The following is a 23361-nucleotide window of genomic DNA, read 5'->3' on the forward strand; positions in this document are numbered from 1 at the left end:
ACCTACTATGTAATGAAAATATTTATGAATAGGCAAAATATTGAGAGTAAGCATTTCAAATGTTTGATTGTTTTCTGTACTACTGCAGTTTTTTGACAGGGTCAGTTTCAAAGAAAAAGCCATATTTGAAACTGTCAAATAAAAGGAAAATAGACCAAAGAGCACAGACAGTGGAAGACTGGAAAAGAGTATGGAGAGATGGGCCAAAGTGTTTGACTCAAGGACTAATGATCCAGAAAGGTTACCACTTCATTTTATTCTAGAGGATCAGTGGGTAATTTTTGAAAAGCTAGATGAACCTAACATTTTATATGACATAAAAATAATGGTATGATGTGATTTATTAATTGATTTTTAATCAGTGTAATGTCTCCTTGGTAAATATATTATTATTTTATTATTCTACAGGATTTATATAGCGCCAACAGTTTACGCAGCACTTTACAATTTAAAAAGGAGACAATACAGTTATAATACAATAAAATACAAGAGGATTAAGAGGGCCCTGTTCAGAAGAGCTTACAATCTAATAGGAATGAGCTGATGGAAGTGGTAAAAGATTAGTTGGAGACATGATAGGATTCCCTGAAGAGATGAGTTTTCAGGGATCGCCTGAAGTAGCAAGATTAGGGGATAGCCGGACAAGTTGAGGTAGCAAGTTCCATAGGTTGGTAGAGGCTCTGGAAAACTCCAGGACATGAGCATGGGAGGAGGAGACTAGAGAGCTTGAGAGTAGGAGGTCTTGGGAAGAGCGGAGAGAACAATTTGGGTGATATTTAGAGACTGAAGACTACAAGATTGGTGATGTAGCTCAGGGCAGAGTTGTGAATGGCTTTATATGTTGTGGTTAGTATTTTGAATTTAATTCGCTGGGTGAATGGTAGCCAGTGTAAGGATTGTAGGATAGGGTTGGCAGACACTGAGCAGTTGGTAAGGTGGATAAGTCTGGCAGCAGCATCCATGATAAACTGAAGAGGGAATAGCCAATGGAGAGGTAGACCAATGAGAAGGGAGTTGCAATAGTCAAGGCGTGAGATAACAAGGGAGTGAATGAGGAGCTTGGTGGATTCATTTGTTAAAAAGGGGCGAATATTAAAGATGTTACGGAGGTGAATTCTACAAACTTTTGACAAAGATTGGACTTGAGGCTGAAATGACAAGTCTGAGTCTAGGATACACCTAGTACCCTGGTGTATTCTAACGTGAATCTTGAACTTTGCCTTTGTGTAGGAGTCCCCTCAAATAAAAACCAACTGCTACTCTCTCTCCTTGCGCAGGGTGACTGGTCTTGTATCTGCCCACTTCCTCTAGTTTTCTGCAGACAGCCTGTAGTGTGTGGATTTTCTTGGTCTCTACCACAGCTCTAGAGATATATTAAGTGCAGTAATATTGTCACCAATACTTTCACAGGGTAAAAAATTGGATTTGCAAAGTTATTTTGTGCACACAGAAGTGGATTTATATCTGTTGTGGCTATTGAGTAATAAAATTAAAGGTGTGTTTTTGTTTTTTATTATTTGTTTGGCTTGAGAATTTACCATTTTTATTTGTTTTTCAACAGAAAGAGAAAGTACAGGGCATGCAGATTGGCAAAATACAAATAAATGAGTTTTTGTGTGCCTGTATCTATTTAAAAATTTCACCTGTCAGGAAATGGGCAAACTGAAAGCCTTTAATCAAATTACTCCAGTCTCTAACCAAAACCTAAGGCCCCATTCACACCTGTGTATTCAGGGAATGCGCGAAAATGCACCACAATGTGCTTGCAGTGCCATTATTTCCTAATGGCACCCCAAATTGTGGCTCACTGTCCAGGGTGTAGGGGAATCCACTCAAGTGCATGGCTTGCCCTATGCTCTTGTGCAACAAAATGCACAAAAGCACATGAAAAGAAAGTGCATAATTGAGATGCGCAGGTGTTAATGGGACTTAAAGAATATTTATTAATTTAGAGACAAGTGGTTTGCAGTAAGACAGATATTTAACAGATGATTTATCTGATGTAAAATCCCTATATAACTTGTAATACGCAACAAGTTTACATGTTAATATGTGTAATAATTATTAATTATTACACATTAATGTGACAACCAGGGCCGGTACAAGGCAGGGGTGGAAGGGGAGGATGCCCTGGGCGGTACAATTTGTGGGAGGGAGGGGGCGCAGGTGAAGTGTCGGCAGTGTGCTTCACAGTACACACTAGCAGGCACCTCTAGCTGTACTGTAGTCGTCTGTACCTTACTGCTGTAATGTGCCAAGTGCGCTCCTGCACCTGGCACAAGCCTGCACAGTCCGCACCAGCTTTACCTGTCAGAGCTCCCCCTATGAAGGCGCTTTGTAGTCCTGTCGGCTCCATAGTTAGTTAGGTTGAATAAAGACACCAGTCCATCCAGTTCAACTTGAGTGAGTGTCTACAATTGTCCCTATCCCTGTACATTGCACACTCACATCGGTCCCTACCCTCAAGGAGCCCACAATCCAAGGTCCCCATTTATATAGGGCCAATTTTGGACAGAAGCCAATTAACCTACCTGCGTGTCTTTGGAGTGTGGGAGGAAACCGGAGTACCCAGAGGAAACCCACGCAGGCACAGGGAGAACATGCAAACTCCAGGCAGATAGTGTCGTGGTTGGGATTTGAACCAGCGACCCTTCTTACTGCTAGGTGAGAGTGTTAACCATTACACCACTGTACTGTGGCTTGACGTCACTCACAGCCGGAGGCAGTATAGGAGGAGAGTAGAGAGCTGCTGCCGAAGCCGTGGGAGGAGCCGCTGAGGAGGAACCAGCAATTCAGACACAGCGTGTGTGTTCCTGAACCTCTGGCAGCCCTCTCCTCTCTGACCTGTCATGTATACATAGCCAGTAGAATAAGTTTTATGCGCAGCTCACTTCCTTTACTGGCTTTTCTGTGTTAGCTCTGGGCACTCACTGCTGCTGGCACCAGGTCCTTGTGCATGCTTCTGCTACCAGCGCTGTAAGCCACAGCTGCAGTGACTCCAGAGGCAGCTTACCCTCGCTTGCTGCTGCTACTGAGACATTGTAGCATGGAGCTGAGGAGCTCTGAAACTCCTCCTGGGCACTGTGCTACAGCAGGCGGAGCTCTGTACTCTGAATAATAATAAAAAAAAAAAGGCCTGCACATACCATAAAGACTGGTGGCTGTCGGAAGAGGTGAGGGATTGCCAAAGCCTGAAGTTGTGCAGAGAGGAGTGCACTGTAAAGGTGTGGGGGAATATGTGTTTAGAGAAGAGCAGTTGGCAATTTGTGCAGAAGGAACAGTGGGGTGGGTTATCAGAGAAGAGAGCTGGGGGGGAATGTGTGCAGAGAGGGGTCTGGGGGGATTTGTAAAGAAAGGAGAGCTGGAGGGAATGTGTGCAGAGAGGGATCTGGGGGATTTGTACAGAGAGGAGAGCTGGATGGAATGTGTGCAGAGAGGGATCTGGGGGGATTTGTAAAGAATGGACAGCTGGAGGGAATGTGTGCAGAGAGGGATCTGTGGGATTTGTACAGAGAGGAGAGCTGGATGGAATGTGAGCAGAGAGGGGTCTGGCAGGATTTGTAAAGAAAGGAGAGCTGGAGGGAATGTGTGCAGAGAGGGGTCTGGGGGATTTGTAAAGAATGGAGAGCTGGATGGAATGTGTGCAGAGAGGGGTCTGGGGGGGGGATTTGTACAGAGAGGGGCCTGGGGGGATTTGTAAAGAATGGAGAGCTGGAGGGAATGTGTGCAGAGAGGGGTCTGGGGGGGGGGGGTTTGTAAAGAATGGACAGCTGGCGGGAATGTGTGCAGAGAGGGGTCTGGGGGGATTTTTTAAAGAATGGAGAGCTGGAGGGAATGTGTGCAGGGGGGGGGGGGGGGGATTTGTAAAAAATGGAGAGCTGGAGGGAATGTGTGCAGAGAGGGGTCTGGGGGGGGGATTTGTAAAAAATGGAGAGCTGGAGGCAATGTGTGCAGAGAGGGGTCTGGGGGGGGGATTTGTAAAGAATGGACAGCTGGAGGAAATGTGTGCAGAGAGGGATCTGGGGGGAATGTGTGCAGAGAGTGATCTGGGGGGATTTGTAAAGAATGGAGAGCTGGAGGGAATGTGTGCAGAGAGGGATCTGGGGGATTTGTACAGAGAGGAGAGCTGGATGGAATGTGAGCAGAGAGGGGTCTGCGGGATTTGTAAAGAAAGGAGAGCTGGAGGGAATGTGTGCAGAGAGGGGTCGGGGGGGGGGGGGGATTTGTAAAAAATGGAGAGCTGGAGGGAATGTGTGCAGCGAGGGGTCTGGGGGGATTTGTAAAGAATGGAGAGCTGGAGGAAATGTGTGCAGAGAGGGATCTGGGGGGAATGTGTGCAGAGAGGGATCTGGGGGATTTGTAAAGAATGGAGAGCTGGAGGGAATGTGTGCAGAGAGGGATCTGGGGGATTTGTACAGAGAGGAGAGCTGGATGGAATGTGTGCAGAGAGGGATCTGGGGGGATTTGTAAAGAATGGACAGCTGGAGGGAATGTGTGCAGAGAGGGATCTGTAAAGAAAGGAGAGCTGGGCAAGAATACCTGTGGAAATCACCAGAGAGGCACAGATATTCTGGACAGTGACAATAATTGGGGGGGGGGGGGGGGGGGGTGGCGCAGTTTGCCATCTTCGCCCTGGGCACCAAATTACCTTGTCCCAGCACTGGTGACAACAGAATTAAATACGTTGGTGGAACTGAGTTTCTCTTTGAAAGAATAATTAAACTGCCTGTTCAAGAAATGTCATCAGTGCTACACCCAAACCTGCCCCTGTGAGGGTTATTTAAAATAGGAGTACTCAAAGGAGTAGCATTGTACTGCATTCATTGCCTTCACCATTCACATAGTCACTGTTAATGCCAGTATGTTTTTTCTGGTTGTAGCCTTAGGCCTCTTTCACACTGACGTCCCGTTCAGGCCCGCCTGTCAGTTTTTTAGGCGGACCTGAACGGGTGCTCCATAGAGCTCTATGGAGCGTCGGATGTCAGCGGTGACATGTCCGCTGACATCCGACCCGCTCCGATCCGAAAAAGTGTAACGGAGGAAAAAGCTATTTTTCCATCCGTCTGCGGATCGGATCGGGTGACAACGGGCACTGCGGTCCGTCGTCATCCGATCTCCCATAGGGGAGAGCGGCGCTGTGACAGGTCCGTCCCTGCGCAGTGTGCAGAGACGGAGCTGTCATCTCCCTGCTCAGTGGGGATCGGCGGAGTGATCCCCGCTGAGCAAACGGACATCCACGGGGCGGATCAGAACTGATCCGCCCCGTGTGAAAGGACCCTTAATAGCATGTACAGTAAATGTACCTTGGACATCACCAGATGGCAGATTTAAATGAATGCTGAAATCGGGGTCAATAGCGAAGGAAAAGTTCCTGGTTGTTCATCTGAGGTCATTTGCATCTAGGTCTGTATATTTGGCCTTTGTATACCACTCTTTAAAATCTCCTAAACTACCCACTACCCATCTGTTACTAAAGCCCATACTTTGCTTTGACTACTGTTCTATTAGTTTGCTGTTGGTATGCCCCAGAATATGATTTCATAGCAGAACTAAAGTTACACTGAGAGAAATTTGTGGCTGTCAATCAGCTGGAGGTCCCTCCCCTGTCACCTTTTTTCTCTGTGTCAGGAAAACTTGTCAGAAGTAATTCATGCTCATAGCAGAGGAACGGGGCAGCAGATGGAAATGACACTTGGTGCTCTTGAGACGTGTACACACTATGGAGGGATATGCTTTGTTCATATTTTATGCCTGATGTTTACAACCACTTTAAAGAGGAACTTCTCCCCCCTGTTTCTTTCCTATCCTATATGTGTGCATACACATGCGCCAGGGAGTGATACTATATTAAAGGGACACATATATAATGTGTATGTGTGTGTGTGTGCGCGCACATAATGATATCATATAAGCTATGTTAGGTTATATTAAAAAAAATAATAATAATAATAAATAAAAAACTCCTTGAGCTGATTTCTGACCATGATTGACAAATTGACATGGTGAACACAGAAGATTTATAGAGGGCGATATAGATCTCCACAGTGTTCCCTGACACTTTGCTACAGCTCACCAAAAATCTACTGCAGGTCTTAAATTACGGGTGATTTCCAGTGCCCTTCCCGCAGCAGAGAGATTTAAAAAGCTCTGCCCACGCGAAACGTACTGGATTTACACTTAAGATGTACTTTCCCCTGGTGGTATTAATGAGAGTATTGAAATTTCCACCATTATCTAATGTGTCCATTATTGCTAGCACATTTCTCTACCCCACCTCATCATTCTGCACATGTGCATACGTGTGTATATGTATGTATGTGTATATATATATATATATATATATATATATATATATATATATATATATATATATATATATATATATATATATAATTTACACATTATATATGTATCCCTTTAATATAATATCACTCTCTGGTGCACATATGTATGTACTAATTTTTGTGCGTTGTAAATGTATGCGCCTTTCTATATCTTTATATATATATATATATATATATATATATATATATATATATATATATATATCTCACACATATTCATCCCACTAGTTGATTCGCAGTAATTCTCCAATTATATTTTTATTCCCCTTTTTTAATTTTTATATTCTTTTATTTTATGCGTATAGTTCATAGGGTTTCTCTCTCCCTCCTTTTCCCATGTGACATTTGCTTTTATGATGACCTATATGTATATTTTTGTATATTACTCATTTACCATTGTTTTCGAACTTACAGTGCCTTGCGAAAGTATTCGGCCCCTTTGAACTTTTCAACCTTTTGCCACATTTCAGGCTTCAAACATAAAGATATAAAATTTTATTTTTTTGTGAAGAATCACCAACAAGTGGGACACAATTGTGAAGTGGAACGAAATCTATTGGATAATTTAAACTTTTTTAGCAAATAAAAAACTGAAAAGTGGTGCGTGCAAAATTATTTGGCCCCTTTACTTTGCAGCAAACTCACTCCAGAAGTTCAGCGAGATTTCCCAAGCTTTAAACATCCCAAGGAGCACTGTGTAAGCGATCATTTTGAAATGGAAGGAGTATCAGACCACTGCAAATCTACCAAGACCTGGCCGTCCCCTGAAAACTGCTGTTCACAAACGCTCTCCATCCAACCTCACTGAGCTCGAGCTGTTTTGCAAGGAAGAATGGGCAAGAATTTCAGTCTCTCTATGTGCAAAACTGATAGAGACATACCCCAAGCGACTTGCAGCTGTAATCGCAGCAGAAGGTGGCTCTACAAAGTATTAACGCAAGGGGGCCGAATAATTTTGCACGCCCCACTTTTCATTTTTTTATTAGTTAAAAAAGTTTCAAAAATCCAATAGATTTCGTTCCACTTCACAATTGTGTCCCACTTGTTGGTGATTCTTCACAAAAAATAAAAATTTTATATCTTTATGTTTGAAGCCTGAAATGTGGCAAAAGGTTGACAAGTTCAAGGGGGCCAAATACTTTCGCAAGGCACTGTATCCATGATTATCTTATGTATTTTGCCCACATATATTAGTTGCGGTAGTTACAGCAGCGTTTTTCTTTTCCATTTATTTGCGATCATGCAGCTCTCTTTTTGTTATTGTTTTTTGGTTTTATACCACTCCCCCTCTTCCTGTGCATGGCCTTTATCTACCAGTCCTTGTATTCCACCTATCAGCTTGATGAAGGAGCGCAGCTGTTACGTTACCTCAGCCCGTACGCTCATGAAACCGGTCGCGCCCATTAGTGAAGTCATCTCTCTGCGCCTGCGTTCCAGACCTCGCTTTGCTTTGAGCAGCGTTCCACGGCCGGCATTTCCATCGCTTCCTGGCTACAAGCAGTTACAGTGCCTCAGCCTGACGGATTTTATGATGACTATGCCCATGTTCAGATTTTAATGTATTCAACGCTCATTTGCTACCTCAGAAATGTGAGTTGCCATGTTTTTATAATTAAAAGTGTCCTTTACGTCTACACCCAGAAGCGCCTCTTTGTTTGCTTTTTCCTGTAGACCTCGCAACATGGTTTCTGTTCCTTCATGATGGCGGCCCTGGATGTGGCTCTCCTGTATTTGATTTCTTATCATTTTCTTTGCTCCACTGGACTATATTTTATATAGAGGTATGGACCCTATATGGCATGGACTTTTCCCTACATGGTTATTGGGCTTTTTGTTTCGATTGATTACCTAGAGATCAATGTTATCTAGCACTGTGGGAAATTCCTGATCCTGTTTTTGCGCCTTTACTTGTATATTGCACTGGATCAAGGACTAATATAATATATACTGTATGACATACAACACATTCCCTATAATGTATGGCACCTATCTTTTGCCTGAAGCAATCCTCTTTTGCATTGACTCTTGAGACTGTAAGGTGGGCCTCAGCTGTGTGGTCTGCTATTCAATCTAATAAGACACTTTTTTAAAAAACACTTATTTATTTTTTACATAAATGGTATGTAACAATTATATGCAAAGTCAACTGTTGTACAGCTTATAATGTAGATAAATCACGAATATTATCTGTGACACATGAGACTTTAGTGAAAAGTTTGAAAACTGGGGCTGTAGTCAGGATACAAACATTAGGTCACCCAAGCCATAAGCTGCAGTAATTGATACAATAGATACATTGTAACCATGAAAGTGTCTAAACAATTCATTTGTCAGAACAGAGTAAGTTAAAACATTTCTTCAACTTATTACAGCATGAAAATTAATTTGCCACAAAGGAACTTTGTTAATCAAAAGCCTTTTAAACTTGAAAGTTTCACTCATGAGAACTGTTAACTGCTGTGGAACATTTTTCTATCATTTGTTCTTGGAATGAGAGTAAAATAAAGGAGTCTTTTGTGCAGTTTTTTTGGCATGAGTTTTTCTCCATCATTTTGTGCCCAGCAGCAGCCTTCATTGTCGGAGAACACACTCGGATTGTGTTTTCATACTTCCAATTCTTCCTATGTCACTAGCGGACTAATGGCTCTTTCTATGACAGAATATTGTAGAGATTTGTCTGTTCTTTGTGCATAAATAAGCTTGTTGTGCTCCTAGTCTGTGTGCAGGTATGAGGCAATAATGGACATCCTGCTATTTTTATAGGGCAATTTAAAACTAGAAGATAGACTGCTGTAAATGAGTAGGTTAGGACACAGGGATTCCATATCCTTGCTTCTTTCGCGCATAAAACTTTCAGTGTATGTTTCAACTTAGAAATGTAACACCTTTAACTTAGAACAAATCTTTTTTTTTTATTTTTTTTTTTTTTTTATCAAAAAATGTTGACAAAAACGACTTTCCCTTTCTTTTGGTGATTTGGTGGACATCAACAAAGGAAAGATTTGGGCAAGTTTCACCTGGAGATAGACTTTAAAGTGTGTGTGTGTGTGTGTGTATATATATATATATATATATATATATATATATACTTACCTGCTCTGTTGCAGTGGATTTGCACAGAGCAGCTCGGATCCTCCTCTTCTTGTGTCCCTCTTCTGTGATCCTGGCCCCTCCCTCCTGTTCAGTGCCCCCACAGCAAGCAGCTTGCTATGGGGGCACCAGAATCGAGTCACAGCGCCCTGTGTCCATTCAGACATGGAGACCCAGCCCCACCCCCTCTCTGCCCTGATTGGATAGCTGACTGTGTCTCAGCCAATCAGGAGAGAGGATCTGACAGCTGGGCTCAGGTGTTAGGGGGACTGCTACACACAGAAGGCTTTTTGTGCCATAAAGTGTACTGCCGTTTTTTTCAGGCGGTAAGAAAAATTATAATTTTTTTAACTTAATGCATAACATCCATTAAGTAAAAACCTTTTGCCTTTACAACCGCTTTAACTGTGCCTAAGCAGTACCCTGAAAAGTTTTTACATTTTTTTCTTAACGACTTCAATACTGGGCACTTATACACCTTCCTGCCCAGACCAATTTGCAGAACAATTGCGCGGTCATGCTACACTGTACCCAAACAAAATTTTTATCATTTTGTTCCCACAAATAGAGCTTTCTTTTGGTGGTATTTGATCACCTCTGGGATTTTTATTTTCTGCTAAACAAATAAAAAAAAAATTTTTTTTTTTTTTTTTGAAAACAGGTAATTTTTCTCCATTGATGTATGCTGATGAGGCTGCACTGATGGGCACCGATAGGCAGCACTGATGGGCACCAGTAGGCGGCACTGATGGGTAGCATTGGTGGGCACTGAGCAGACACTGAGGTGACACCGATAGGCAGTACTGATAGGTGGCACTGATTGACACCACCAGTGGGCATTGATAGGTGCCACTGATTGCTGCCACTTATGCAGTGGTGGGCACTGATTCATGGCACTGGCAGGCGGTACTGGTGGGCACAGATAAGGTGGCTTCGCCTCTTCCTCTTCGGGACCGATGTCCCTTGCACAGAAGCTGGTGATTGGCTTTGTGAGGTGAAAAAAAAAACGTTTACCGATCTTCTGTTTACATCACATGATCAGCTGTCATTGGCTGACAGCTGATCATGTGGTAAGGGGTCGGGATCTGATTGACTTGGTGATCACAACCCGGGATGCGTGCAAAGGGGAGGACATCTATTGATGGCCTCCCGGCAAAGTAGGTCCGCACTGTAGCAGTCATTTGGCTATAGCTTGGATCTGAAGGGTTCAATTAAATCACCACATACAATTCAGTTGAAAAGGCAACCAGAATATTTTTCGATACAAAATGAGCAAGACTATACTCTGCAACCTTCCTGCAACGTGAGAAACATACAGAGTACATTGTTAAAATAAAAAGATTCTCAAACTGGAGAATTACTGGACATACAGCACGATTTCAGCAGGCATACCAGTTATACATAAATAGTTTGGATTGAAAATGAAAAGTCTATCAACTACTCCTCTGTCTTTTAAATATTAACTTATATTACCTATTATTATATGTGGATATTTTGTTTCGAACTAGATATTTGATATTATGTTCCTTTCCTTTGTTCACCAGTTTCTTCAAAGGAGAAGAGGATAATGCAGTAATTTAACTGAGCTCTTACCACTCATCAATGAGCATACGTGCTGTTATCACTGAATTGGGGACCTTGTTTGTGTTGTTTGTACCTACAAATTGTTCAGAGACAATAATGCTTCTTGTAGCATGCATTTTTTTTTCTTTAGCAGTTAAGTGCTGCATTTGAGGGCCCTAATGCCTGCTTCACACTTACACAATACACAAGAACACACACCATTCTTTGCAGTAACAATCATATAGACTGGAAGCCCAATACACAGTATAGAAGGTGCTGATGGATCTGCACTGAACTGCACCACGATGCACATACTATTGTTGTGTGCCTTGTCAAAGGTGCCAGTTTGTCTTTTGTTCTTTTGTCATGCATTGGCAGGAAACTCAAATTGAATGGGCTGCCTCAATATATGCCAACACCCCAAATACCACAAGGTATTGTCTGTAAGGTAATATAATGCAATAGGTAAATGTACCAACCTTCTATTACTATTTTAAGCTTTCTGCATTTAGTATAAGCCTTTTGTGTGTAGCAGCCACCCTCAGCCCCCCTAATACTTACCTGAGCCCCCTCTGTCCAGCGATGTCCATAAATGTCTCAGCCAGCCAGGACTCTCCCTCCTGATTTGACTGAAACACAACAGCAGCGCCATTGGCTCCCGCTGCTGTCCAAGTCAATTAGCCAATCAGGAGAGAGAGAAGGGGCGGGCCAAACTGCAGCTCCATGTCTGAATAGACACAGGGAGCTGCAGCTCGGCTTGGGTGCCCCCACAGCAAGCTGCTTGCTGTGGGGGCACTCAACAAGAGGGAGGGGCCAGGAGCACAGAAGAGGCTCCCAAGGAGAGGAGGATCTGGGCTGCTCTGTGCAAAACCACTGCAACAGAGCAGGTAAGTATAATATGTTTGTTATTTTTATAGAAAAAAAAAACTGACTTTACAATCACTTTAAAATGTATCTTATCCCAAGAACAGAAGTTTAATGCATTTCAGTATATCTGTTCTTAGATGTGGTGGTTACTTTGGTTTTTTGGGTTTGTTGTTCTTTTTTTTTTTTTTTGGCTTTATTTTCACCTGCTGAACTGGCCAGTAGCACATTCCATCCTATCTTTGGCTGACAACACTCATCGATTGCTTCCTTTTAGAGGAGCAATGTTGTCACCCTAAGACAGGAAAGGGGGGGGGGGGTGTTCTGTAGTTCACTGTGGTGAACTGGGCAAGGCTGATAATACTGCCTGAGATATTACACAGCTAATGGGAATTTGCTCTTATGAAATAGATATAAGAAACGCTATTGGTTGTATTTTTAAGCAATCTGGCTTACACCATATCCAATTCGCAGGGCATTTTAAAATACATTAATTTGAATGCATCTGGTTCACATATGTGCGTTGCATTCGCACTGCAAATTACCCCAAAAACTTGTGCGTTTTCTGGGCATTGTGGTGCAAATTACAAGCACATTATCTTCTATGTGACGCATCTGATTCGCAGATGCATTCTGTTCTGAACTCAAATTCTCTCCTTCTCCCCGCTCTCCCTGCTCACTGATCCGCAGCTACAATGGAGAGGAACTGCTGAATAGCAGTTTTTTCTCTTTGCAGAGAGAACGGAGATGGAATTCGCACCGCACATGTGTGAACCCAGCCATACTCTATTTTGAAAATAGATTTTTGCCTATCCTCTAATACATTAAAATGAGCCTTTATGAAAAGAAATCATACAAATTAATTTCTCTGAAAAAGTGATCTTTTAAATGTGTATGCACTGGTATATGTACATCTACTAGGTTAGTTTAAATGTTGTAATATGTTCTGAAGTGCACCATTTGCTATTTTTGAATAATAAGTTTGTAGTTAGGTGCTTGGCTAGATAAAATAACAATTTAGGACAGTGTGCTGCAGAGCTCTCTATACTCCCAATGGTCTTCAGCTGCCTTGCCCCAACCACCAGGGGGAGCAGACAAGCAGAAGTAGCTCAAGAGACTTGATAATTGGCAGCATTGAATCATGGTAGATGAAGCTTGGGAAATGAACTTTACTGAGGCAGTTAAAGTGTTTGATACTCTAAAAAAAACTGTTACCTTTAAAGCATGTTACACAGCACAGTGCTTCCGCTGTGCTTCTTTGTCCACCTCTCCCCCTCCCTCCCTGCCTGTTTGACAGTGCCTGCCCCCCTCCCTGCTGCTATTAGAAAATATAATATATTCATGCCATCCCTTGATCTATATAATAAAAAAAGGCAGATTATACCTTATATCAGAGTGTCTCCCAGCGTTCACATGACTCCGCTCTCTCTCCTCCCCGGCTGACAGTGGAAGTGCTCGGTCCCGCCCGCTATAGTCGTCAGCCGGGGAGAGGAGAAAGCTGAGGAGTCACATGAGCTTTGGGAGACGCTCTGATATAAGATACAATATGAATTTTTTTATTATATAGATCAGACACTGGGACATGCATTGTTATATAACAGAGGGGATTGCATGAATAGATTATAGTGGCTTAACCACTGTAATGGACAATTGGGCAATAATTCCCAATGCAAGCTGGTATAAAGAGAGAGAGCGAGCTGTATTTTTCAAAAGATGGAATACTGAAGGACTCTCATTTTGCTGCAATGAGATAGTGGTATGCACATTGCTGCTCCTGTCTGCACATCAACCTGCCACAAGCCTTCAGCCTGTGCTGAGGACTGGAGTCGCTCTAGGCAGATCCAGGCATTAGCTGATATCTGAACAGCAAGATCCATGTTGCTTTATTGTTGGGACTGGTGATAGGACATTGCTGCCAATTAACCTGTTGCTGCTAGCAGAGATTGAGCACATAGGGACAGGCCATCTAAATAGCAGCATTATTTACTGCATGCAGACTTTACTGGGAATGTACTTATGTGCAAGGCAAAGACTGGGCCCCAAGAGTAGCCGGCTGAAGACTGCTCGCTCAGGTAGCTGCTTCTAAGAACTTTTGTTTATAGCAAGAGGTACCTCTTTAGGAAACTTTTTTTACTTATTGGGATTATTTTGGAAAGAATGGTACTTGTTGCCCATAATGTGTAAAACAAAAGACAATGCCCACATTTTCTTTAGCCTTATGTCAGGAGTACTGTAGGGGTGCAATATGTACTTGAAATTATCAATCCCTTTTTTTTAACCATGCATTTTTATTTATGTATAGAGATCATCAATCTTGATTGTGACAGTCAGAAAAAGGGCTCTTTCACTGTACAAATAATTTAACCACATCTCAGTGCGTTTTTATTTCATATATAATTTATTTAATAAATGAAAATCCTATTGCTTTGTATCTGAATTTATTGCTATTTTCACACTCAGTCACAAATCAGAATTATGTTTCCAGATCATATTGCTCAGAATGTGGACTAAATGAGGTAAACATTATTAGGCACTGTTTGGCCCAGGTCTGGTCATCTCTGCCTGTAAGCAATTAATGGGTTGATTTTTTAATTAAGTGATTTTTGCCCTTCATACAAGCAACAATTTTGAAAAAAACACAATTTGCTGAAAGGCTCCATGGCAGCATACGTGTGGGTAGCCCCGCCTCCACGATTACCCAATAGGACCCAACTCCCATAAATCTTTGCTCCCGGCTACTATCAGTGTTCCTTTTTTGTCCTCCCCAGTAGGACCAGATGGTTTCTTTCCTGGAAACAAATCTTCACGACGATCGATTGGCTGATTGACTGAGAATTTTTCCTCCGATAGGCCCTGACTGTTAAGCAGGGTATGGAGTGTATTTGCAGAGTAGCGCTGAAGAAAGGATTCCCTACCTGAGTGCGCACGGTCTGTGTTCCGTTGCTATGGGTGACCATTATCTGCTTGGAGGTGCGGCGTGTGTGTTCCAGTCCGTTCGGCCAGGTGATCGTTGGTGGAGTGGTGAGCCTTTTGTCTATCCATGGCAGCAATGTATTTGTGTGTATTTTCTCTTTTTCTGTTTGTCTAGCGGTCTCCTCTATGCTGTTTGCGGACGCTTCCGCGTTCCAGCAAACCTCTCTCTCCTACTTCCGGGTTACGCAGGCGTTCTGCGCATGTGCAAACCCGGTGTGAAACAGAGGCTTGGTTCCCGCGCATGCGCATGAGCGCCTCGCGTCTGACGTCGGCAATGACATCACGGGTGCCACTTTTAAAAATCTGTGGAAGCTGTCAGAACCCTGGGAATGTTAGCAGTGGTCGCAGCGACTTCCTGACAGTTCGGCGGTTTAAGGTAAGAGCATGACCCTTAGGCTAGGGAAATGCTTTCTCTTAGAAATATAAAATGCATTTTTTTTCTTTGGTTTGCAGTACTTCTTTGATCTGTTGGTTTATTTGGAATATGGACGCCTTACTGCCTCCTAGTGGCCAGCCCGCTCATGTTAGGTAGGTTGCTAGCATTTGTGGTTATACAATGGAGAGTTTTTGCATAGGTAGGATTGACTGTGTATCTTTTTTTCTCTCTCTGTCTGTTTGTCTTTACAGCCCTTCTGGGTCTGATCCGCAGCTTAATACCTCTAGACGCAGTGGATCATCAAGATCACACCACCATAAATCCTCCTCAAGGTCTAGCCAGCATAGGTCAAGGTCTGAACAGCGTGACAAGAATTATTCTCACCCCCCTGCTGCTCACTCCAGCAGGCATCCGGAAAAATCATGCTGGGGGTGCAGGATGCCTGTTCCATCAGACAAATCCCTATGCGATCACTGCTTCTCCAAAGCTGCAGATGAAAGGGATGGTGCAGACCAGCGTTTGGAGTCATTAGTAAGACGGGTTGTGAAGGAATCCTTACAGGAGAGGGATGCTCTTCAGTTGTGTGAATCCCCGTCAGAATTATTGGCTCCTCCAACCGGAGAGAACCCATTGCAGGAGACATGGGAATCCTCTCAACCAAGTCGCCTATCTGCTCCCATCTTAGACAGTGAATCTGACTGTGAGGATCCTGGTTTAGGATTTGACTATGGACTGGTGCCTTCATTGGTCATAGCAGTGAGAGAGGCTCTGAAGTGGGAAGACCCTATTACTTCCCCACCAAAGCAGAGAAAATTCTTTAAACAGCTCAATAAGTAGCGACAATATTTTCCTTTCCTTTCAGAGTTGGGTGACATTATCACCGAGGAATGGAGCAAGATGGATAAAAAGGGTTCCATGCAGTCAAAAATCCTGAAGTTATACCCTTTTAAGGAAGAGGATGTGAAGCACCTGGAGTCAGCTCCACTAGTGGATGCAGCGCTCATGCGTTTGGTGAGATATGTAACCCTACCTTTAGAGGATACAGTATCTTTTAAAGATCCTTTGGAAAGGCGGATCGACTCAGACCTAAAAAGGATATACCTGACTTCTGGAAAGGCTTGCAAACCAGTGCTTGCAATGGCAGCGGTATCTAAGGCCATAGAATCCTGGGCTGATTCCGTAGAAGAATTCCTGAGGGGTATTTCTATTGAAACACCCAAAGACTCCCCTATTCAAGAAATCAGGCGTCTGCCTTTTTGGGGGAGGCATCTATTGATGTTATTCGCCTGATATCTCGGGATATGTTAGCAGCGGTCTCAGCACGCAGTGCGTTATGGCTCCGTCCATGGCTGGCGGATCCAGCATCCAAACAGGCCTGGTGCCGTATTCCTTTTGAGGGGACATCTTTGTTTGGTAACAAGCTGGATACTGCCATATCCCGGGCTACAGGTGGGAAATCTGGGTTTCTTCCCCAGGACAGACGCCTTCAAAATCAAAAGCGTCCATTTTCTAGAAGACAAGGCCCTGATCGTGCCAGGGAGGTGCGGAGCTATAGACCTGGTCATGAATTCTCAAGGCCATGGAGATCCAGGCAGTCTTCTTTCAAAAATACCTCAAAAGGGGGTTCGTCCGGCAAGCAGGATTCCGCGAAATCCTTTTGAAATTGGGCCCGCTCAAACTTGTCAGGTGGGGGCTCGTCTTCTCCACTTCAGGCATGTTTGGGCGGCCTCAATTTGGGATTTTTGGACAGTAAAAACAGTTTCCTCAGGTCACAAGTGGGGTTTTATCAGCACCCCAAGGCTAAGATTTATTCCCACAAATCTTCCAGAATCAGAAGAGAAGAAACAAGTCCTATTGACCTACGTGAACTCTTTACTGGATCAAGGCGCAGCCGTTCCCGTTCCAGAAGAAGAACGTGGAGAGGGCATGTATTCCCCTCTGTTTTTGGTTCAAAAGAAAAACGGCACATGGAGGTCGGTAATAGATTTGACCCATCTCAATTCCTTTATTCACAAAGAGAAGTTCAAGATGGAATCTCTGCTTACCATCCAGCAGTCAGTGCATCTGGGGGACTGGATGATATCAGTCGATTTGAAGGATGCTTACTTCCATGTCCCCGTGGCAAAGGAGTTTCAACAGTACCTCCACTTTGCGGTAGGCAATCAACCTCTTCAATTTACATGTCTTCCCTTTGGGTTAAAAGCGTCCCCACGGGTCTTCTCCAAAGTTCTTTTGGCAGTTGTGGCCTTTCTCAGAGTCAAAGGTGTTCGTCTCCACCACTATCTCGACGACCTACTTCTGCTATCCCAGAACAGAGAGCAGCTCTTGGAGCACAAAGACCTAGTCATCTCCACTCTGCAGGCGTTCGGGTGGCTTCTGAACCTAGAAAAGAGTCACCTAGATCCAACTCAGTCTCTCGTTTTTCTAGGGGCACAGTTCAACACAGTGGAAGGTACTATCGCCCTTCCAGAAGAGAAGGTGGGAGTCATACGAGACAGGATTCATGCAGCCCTTGCGTCATCCCATCTCTCGGCTCTCCAATGTCTGAAGGTGATTGGCACATTGTCAGCCACCATTCCCATGGTAAAGTGGGCCCAGTGGCACACTCGTCCCTTTCAGAAAGGGTTTCTACAACAGGGGGACTTATCCAGCCAGACACAGCGCATATTCCTCACTCCAGTGATGAGGACGTCTCTTCTTTGGTGGCTACAGGGGAAGAACCTGCGCAACCACCATTCGATCATTTCCATCTCATGGGTCACGGTAACTTCAGATGCCAGCAACCGAGGATGGGGTGCTCACTGCCTTTCGGATGTCGCTCAGGGCAGGTGGACATTTCCATCACAGAGTCATCTCCAATGTTCTGGAGTTGAGGGCGGCCTTCCAGGCGCTTCGGTCATTCCACCATCTGATAGCGAATGCCTCGGTCATGTTAAGGTTGGACAACACAACCGCAGTGGCTTACGTAAAGAAGCAAGGGGGAACTCGCAGCTGGTCTCTGTTACAGGAGGTGGAGCCGATAATGAATTGGGCTCAGAAGAATTTGTCCAACCTTTCTGCGGTCTACATCCCAGGGGTGCAGAATGTTCAGGCGGACTTCCTATCGTGTGTCGAGTTGGACAACAACGAATGGTCCCTACACAGGGAAGTATTCGATTGGCTCCTGACCTTAGGATTGTCCCTGGAAGTCGACTTGTTCGCTTCCCCGTGCAATCGAAAGCTTCCGAAATATTACTCAAGGTTCAGGGATCCTCAGGCATATGGGATAGATGCCCTCACAGAACATTGGAAGTTTCAGACAGCTTATGCCTTCCCTCCAGTTCCGGTGATCCTGCAATTCCTTCGGAGACTCAGGACAGAGAAGGTGGAGATTCTCGCAGTGATTCCATTCTGGCCCAACAGGCCTTGGTTCCCTCTACTGCTGCTCCTCAGTTATCAAGAGCCAGTTCCCCTGCCTCTCAGGCCGGATTTGCTATCTCAAGGCACAAGGTTACATCCATGCCCATGTCTGCAACTCAAGGTATGGTTTTTGAAAGGGAAAGGCTAGAAGCTCTTGGTTGTCCGGAAGAAGCTATTCCAACCCTTCTCAATTCCAGACGAGGGAGTACTAACAGGGTATATGAGCGCATATGGTCCAAGTTTTCAGCCCATATGTCCTCCAGAGAAAATTCTTGCAGTTCTCCAACAGTACAAGACATACTAAGCTTTCTCCAAACAGGCCTTGATTTACCTTTAGCTATCAGTTCATTGAGAGTCCAAGTGTCGGCTATTTCGGCCTTTACGGGTGTTTCCTGGGCAAACCATGCACTGGTACGACAATTCTTCAAGGGAGCTATCAGGCTCAGACCCCAAAGAAAACCAAGGTTTCCTAAATGGGACCTCCCTTTAGTGCTGGATTTTCTTTCGAGCCTTGGAAAGGATTCTACAGAGCCTCTGTCCATAAGGGATCTCACTCTCAAGACCATCTTCTTGGTAGCTATAACCTCAGCCAAGAGAGTTTCTGAGATTAGGAATCTAGGTTCGAAGGAACCTTTTCTGACTTTTTTTCCAGACAGGGCAGTATTGATTCCCATGTTGGGATCGAATCCCAAAGTAACCTCGGCCTTCCATGAGAATCAGGAAATTGTGCTTCCCACTTTCAAAAACTCAGAGAGTCAGGATGTTCATCCTCTGAACGTAGGACACGCGCTAAAGCAATATTTGGAAGTCACAGCTCCTTTTAGGCAAACAAAATTTCTTTTTGTTCTCTCTCATGGCAAGAATAAAGGATTGCGAGCTTCGGCTAGATCTATCTCTACCTGGATCGTTCAGATCATTCAGAGGGCATACAGAGCAAAGGGCTTGGCTCCTCTTGAGGCATTAACGGCTCATTCAACACTGAGTATTTCAACATCGTGGGCAGCTTCTCGTCATGTTGCGCCTGAAGTTATTTGCAGAGCGGCCTTTTGGTCTTCTATTAATACCTTTGTTTCTCATTACTGTGTAGAGCCAGCGGCTCTGTCTTCTGTTAATTTTGGTTTGCAAGTTTTGTCGGTTCACAATGCTAAATAAACTTTTGTTCTTTGCTCGACATTTTGCCCACCCGGGTGTGTTTGGCGAGTTATTTCCCACACGTATGCTGCCATGGAGCCTTTCAGGAAAACGGAAAATTTATATCAAATACTTACTGTAATTTTCCTTTCCTGATAGGCTCCATGGCAGCAGGAGTTCCCTCCCAAATGTCTGGAGTAGGCTAGTTACGGAACACTGATAGTAGCCGGGAGCAAAGATTTATGGGAGTTGGGTCCTATTGGGTAATCGTGTAGGCGGGGCTACCCACACGTATGCTGCCATGGAGCCTATCAGGAAAGGAAAATTACGGTAAGTATTTGATATAAATTTTCTGTTATTTTGTACTTTATGCTATAATAAATATCCCTTTTTTAAAAAAAAAAAAAAACTAATTTTTTCTCGGTTTAGGCTATGTATTCTACATATTTTTGGTAAAAAAATTGCAAAAAGCATATATTTGTTTGCGCAAAAGTTATAGCGTGTACAAAATATGGGATTTATAGCATTTTTATTATTTAACTAGTAATGGCGGCAATCTGCGATTTTTATCATGACTTGGCCATTATGGCAGACACATGAGACAATTTTGACACATTTTTGGGACCATTGGCATTAATATAACGATCAATGCTATAAAAATGCATTGACTGCTGTAAAAATGTCACTGGCAGTGAAGGGGTCAACACTAGGGGGCAATCTAGGGGTTAACTGTGTTCCCTGGGAGGTAATTCTAACTGAAGGGGGGGGGGGGACTGACTAGAGGAAGTGGCGACCATGGTTTCTAGCTAATAGGAACGCACGATCTGTCACTCCTCTTAGAACAGGGAAGTGTGTGTTTACACACACTTGTTCCTGTTCTGTGTCTACTGCTCACGATCGCTTGTGGCCGGCGGTCTTCGCGACCGTCTGCCACGAGCATCAGTACCCCCGCTGTGCAGCGAGCGTGCGCGTGCCACCTGCTATCCTGACCCCGCAAGCCGACGTATTGCTACGGAAGCTCATGCAGGGGAGCCAACCTGCCGCAGTATAACTGCGGTGGCTGGTCGGAAAGCGGTTAATGTCGTTTTTTTTTTTTTTTTTTTTTTTTTCTGCTTTTGATGAAGGCCTAAGGCCAAAACGCATCAGAATTTTTGGATGATGTTATTGCTGTAATGCTTAAATAAATATTTTCTATGGAGAAGCTGCTGGCCTGTACTTTCTACCCAGTTCTTTATCTACAGCTATGGCATGCTCTGAAAAGCCAGGCAGCGACCTTATTGTGTAAATATAAACCCTCCCCTAGTTTGACTATGGCAGTGTCCACAGGATGCTCTAAACAGGAAATCATTGATTTATATTATTCTATACAAACAGCTAGCATGAATATACAGGATAGTAGTTTCGAGAAGTGGTGTGAGACCTGGATGTTCTCACTGAGGAGGAGTGGGAGCAAGCTCTGAAGAATTTGACCAGTCTCTCTATCCTCCTCTCAGTGGTTTACTCAGTTATTTATTAGTCATAGATCTCACTATACCCCTTTAAAGTTATATTCCTGGCATAAAGCAACCACATTAAATTGCCCAAGATGTACTACTGATATGAGAATATTAATTTATATGATATGGTGATGTCCTAAATTGTATCAATATTTGGAGAACATATTTGATATCTTAAATATTTTATGCTCTACACATGTCTGTTTTGATTCAAAAATAGCTTTATTGCTGATCATACCAGACGTTAAATTCCCATTAGAAATACATGAATTGTGGTTGCGGACCAAACTCATATTACAGAAATGGATATCAAAAACCCTGCCAACAATTGCTCAGTAGATCGATGCAATCAATTATAAATTAGGAAGGGAGGAATTGGCATATAAACATAAGAAATCCCCCCCAAAACATTTGATTTATATGACTGGGCTCCAATCTGTCTGTGTAACTAGAGAAATTTATAATTTATTGGTATGTAGAGCTTCAAGGCCTGTTCAATTTAATCTGGAAACTGCGCGATTCATTTTTGATAGCTGTGTGTTTTGTTTTGTTTTTCCTTTTATTTATTTCTAGGTTTGTTTGTGTTTTTATGCTGGGGTTTTTTTTTGTACTTTTTTTGCTAAGTTTGTAAAATTTTTCTCAATAAAATTTATATGATTAAAAAACCAAAGTAGTGTTTGCACCCACCTTATAATGGAATAAGAAGAGGCCACAGAAAAATGTGTAGAGTTCCGCTGTTAACATGGAGAGATTGATTGCAGTAGCACTGGTTTTCTTTATAACCAAAGGCATGAAACTATACAGGCCAAACATGCAGGCTGTGAATCCCACATAGAGGAGTCCTGTGAAATAGGAGGCATACCATTTCAGTTATTGTTTTATTGTCATTTATATCCAATGTATTTTTCGTATACAAGGGTTTTTATTAAGAATAAAAGAGATGTATAAAAAATATTACCATGTATAAGGCTTCCGTACATTTTAGTAAATGGATACAGTATCTCACAAAAGCGAGTACACCCCTCACATGTTTGTAAATATTTTATTATATCTTTTCATGTGACAACACTGGAGAAATTACACTTTACATTGTAGCAAAGTAGTGAGTGTACAGCTTGTATAACAGTGTAAATTTGCCGTCCCCTCAAAATAATGCAATACACAGCCATTCATGTCTAAACCGCTGGCAGAAAAAGTGAGTACACCCCTAAGTGAAAATGTTCAAATTGGGCCCAAAGTGTCAATATTTTGTGTGGCCACCATTATTTTCCAGCACTGCCCTAACCCTCTTGGGCATGGAGTTCACCAGAGCTTCACAGGTTGCCAAAAGAGTCCTCTTTTACTCTTCCATGACAAATTTACGGAGCTGGTGGATGTTAGAGACATTGCACTCCTACACCTTCTGTTTGAGAATGCCTCACAGATGCTTAATAGCAGGGGTAGGCAACCTGAAAGAGGTAGAGATCCACCTGAACAACATGGGAGAAGTCAAACATTACCGGGCCCAGTGTCACCACCTGACACACATTAATCGTGGGTTGAAATCAGGTGAGGAGGTAACATATCGCCTCCTCACCACCTGTCAAACACACTGGGGTTGCTTTTCAGAGGAGTAGCAGTTCCTGCTGCACTTGTGAATGAGCCCTCAGTCGCATTTGGCAGCGACACCCTCGGGGCTCGCTCAGATGTAAAGATAAGAAAAAAATAGCCTGCAGTTGAGTTTTGTTGTAGTAATAATCTTATACCATGTTTGTGGAAAAAAGCTTAGAGCCTTTTCAAAAGGGCAGTATCATTTATATACGCCCAGTACAGCTGTTTTACATCTCCTAAATAATCTGAGCCATCATTAAAATGGCTGCAAAGCTGGCGATTTATACTTTAAATCCCAGAATAGACACATATAAATAAATACATATAGATACAATTTCTATTTTGCATGCATGTTGTTGAGATATTGTCTATGCGCTCATATAAACAACATTGTAATGTAAGGAGTGAAAAAGATCTATGAATTTCAATGTGATTTATTTCCTGCCATTATACTGACTAGTTTAAGGAAACAAATTAAAATTCTTGCTCTATTAAGTAGTAGCTTAGGCAGACTTGGATATATGGTTGAGGAGAC

General features: G+C 43.2%; 1 protein-coding gene across 2 annotated transcripts in view; it reads right to left on the minus strand.

The window, feature by feature from the left end:
- The window catches only part of SLC35F1 (solute carrier family 35 member F1), a 487635-nt gene that overhangs the window by 10468 nt on the left and 453806 nt on the right, over window positions 1-23361 (minus strand). For both annotated transcript variants that reach the window (XM_077487047.1, XM_077487046.1), the window contains exon 7: window positions 21924-22078. In XM_077487047.1, the coding sequence (XP_077343173.1) occupies window positions 21924-22078 (155 nt within the window). The remainder of the gene's footprint in view (window positions 1-21923; window positions 22079-23361) is intronic.

This window comes from Lithobates pipiens, unplaced genomic scaffold (assembly GCF_037356315.1).
Source record: "Lithobates pipiens isolate NorthernLeopardFrog02 unplaced genomic scaffold, aLitPip1_a1.2 Scaffold_18, whole genome shotgun sequence".
Classification (NCBI taxonomy): domain Eukaryota; kingdom Metazoa; phylum Chordata; class Amphibia; order Anura; family Ranidae; genus Lithobates; species Lithobates pipiens.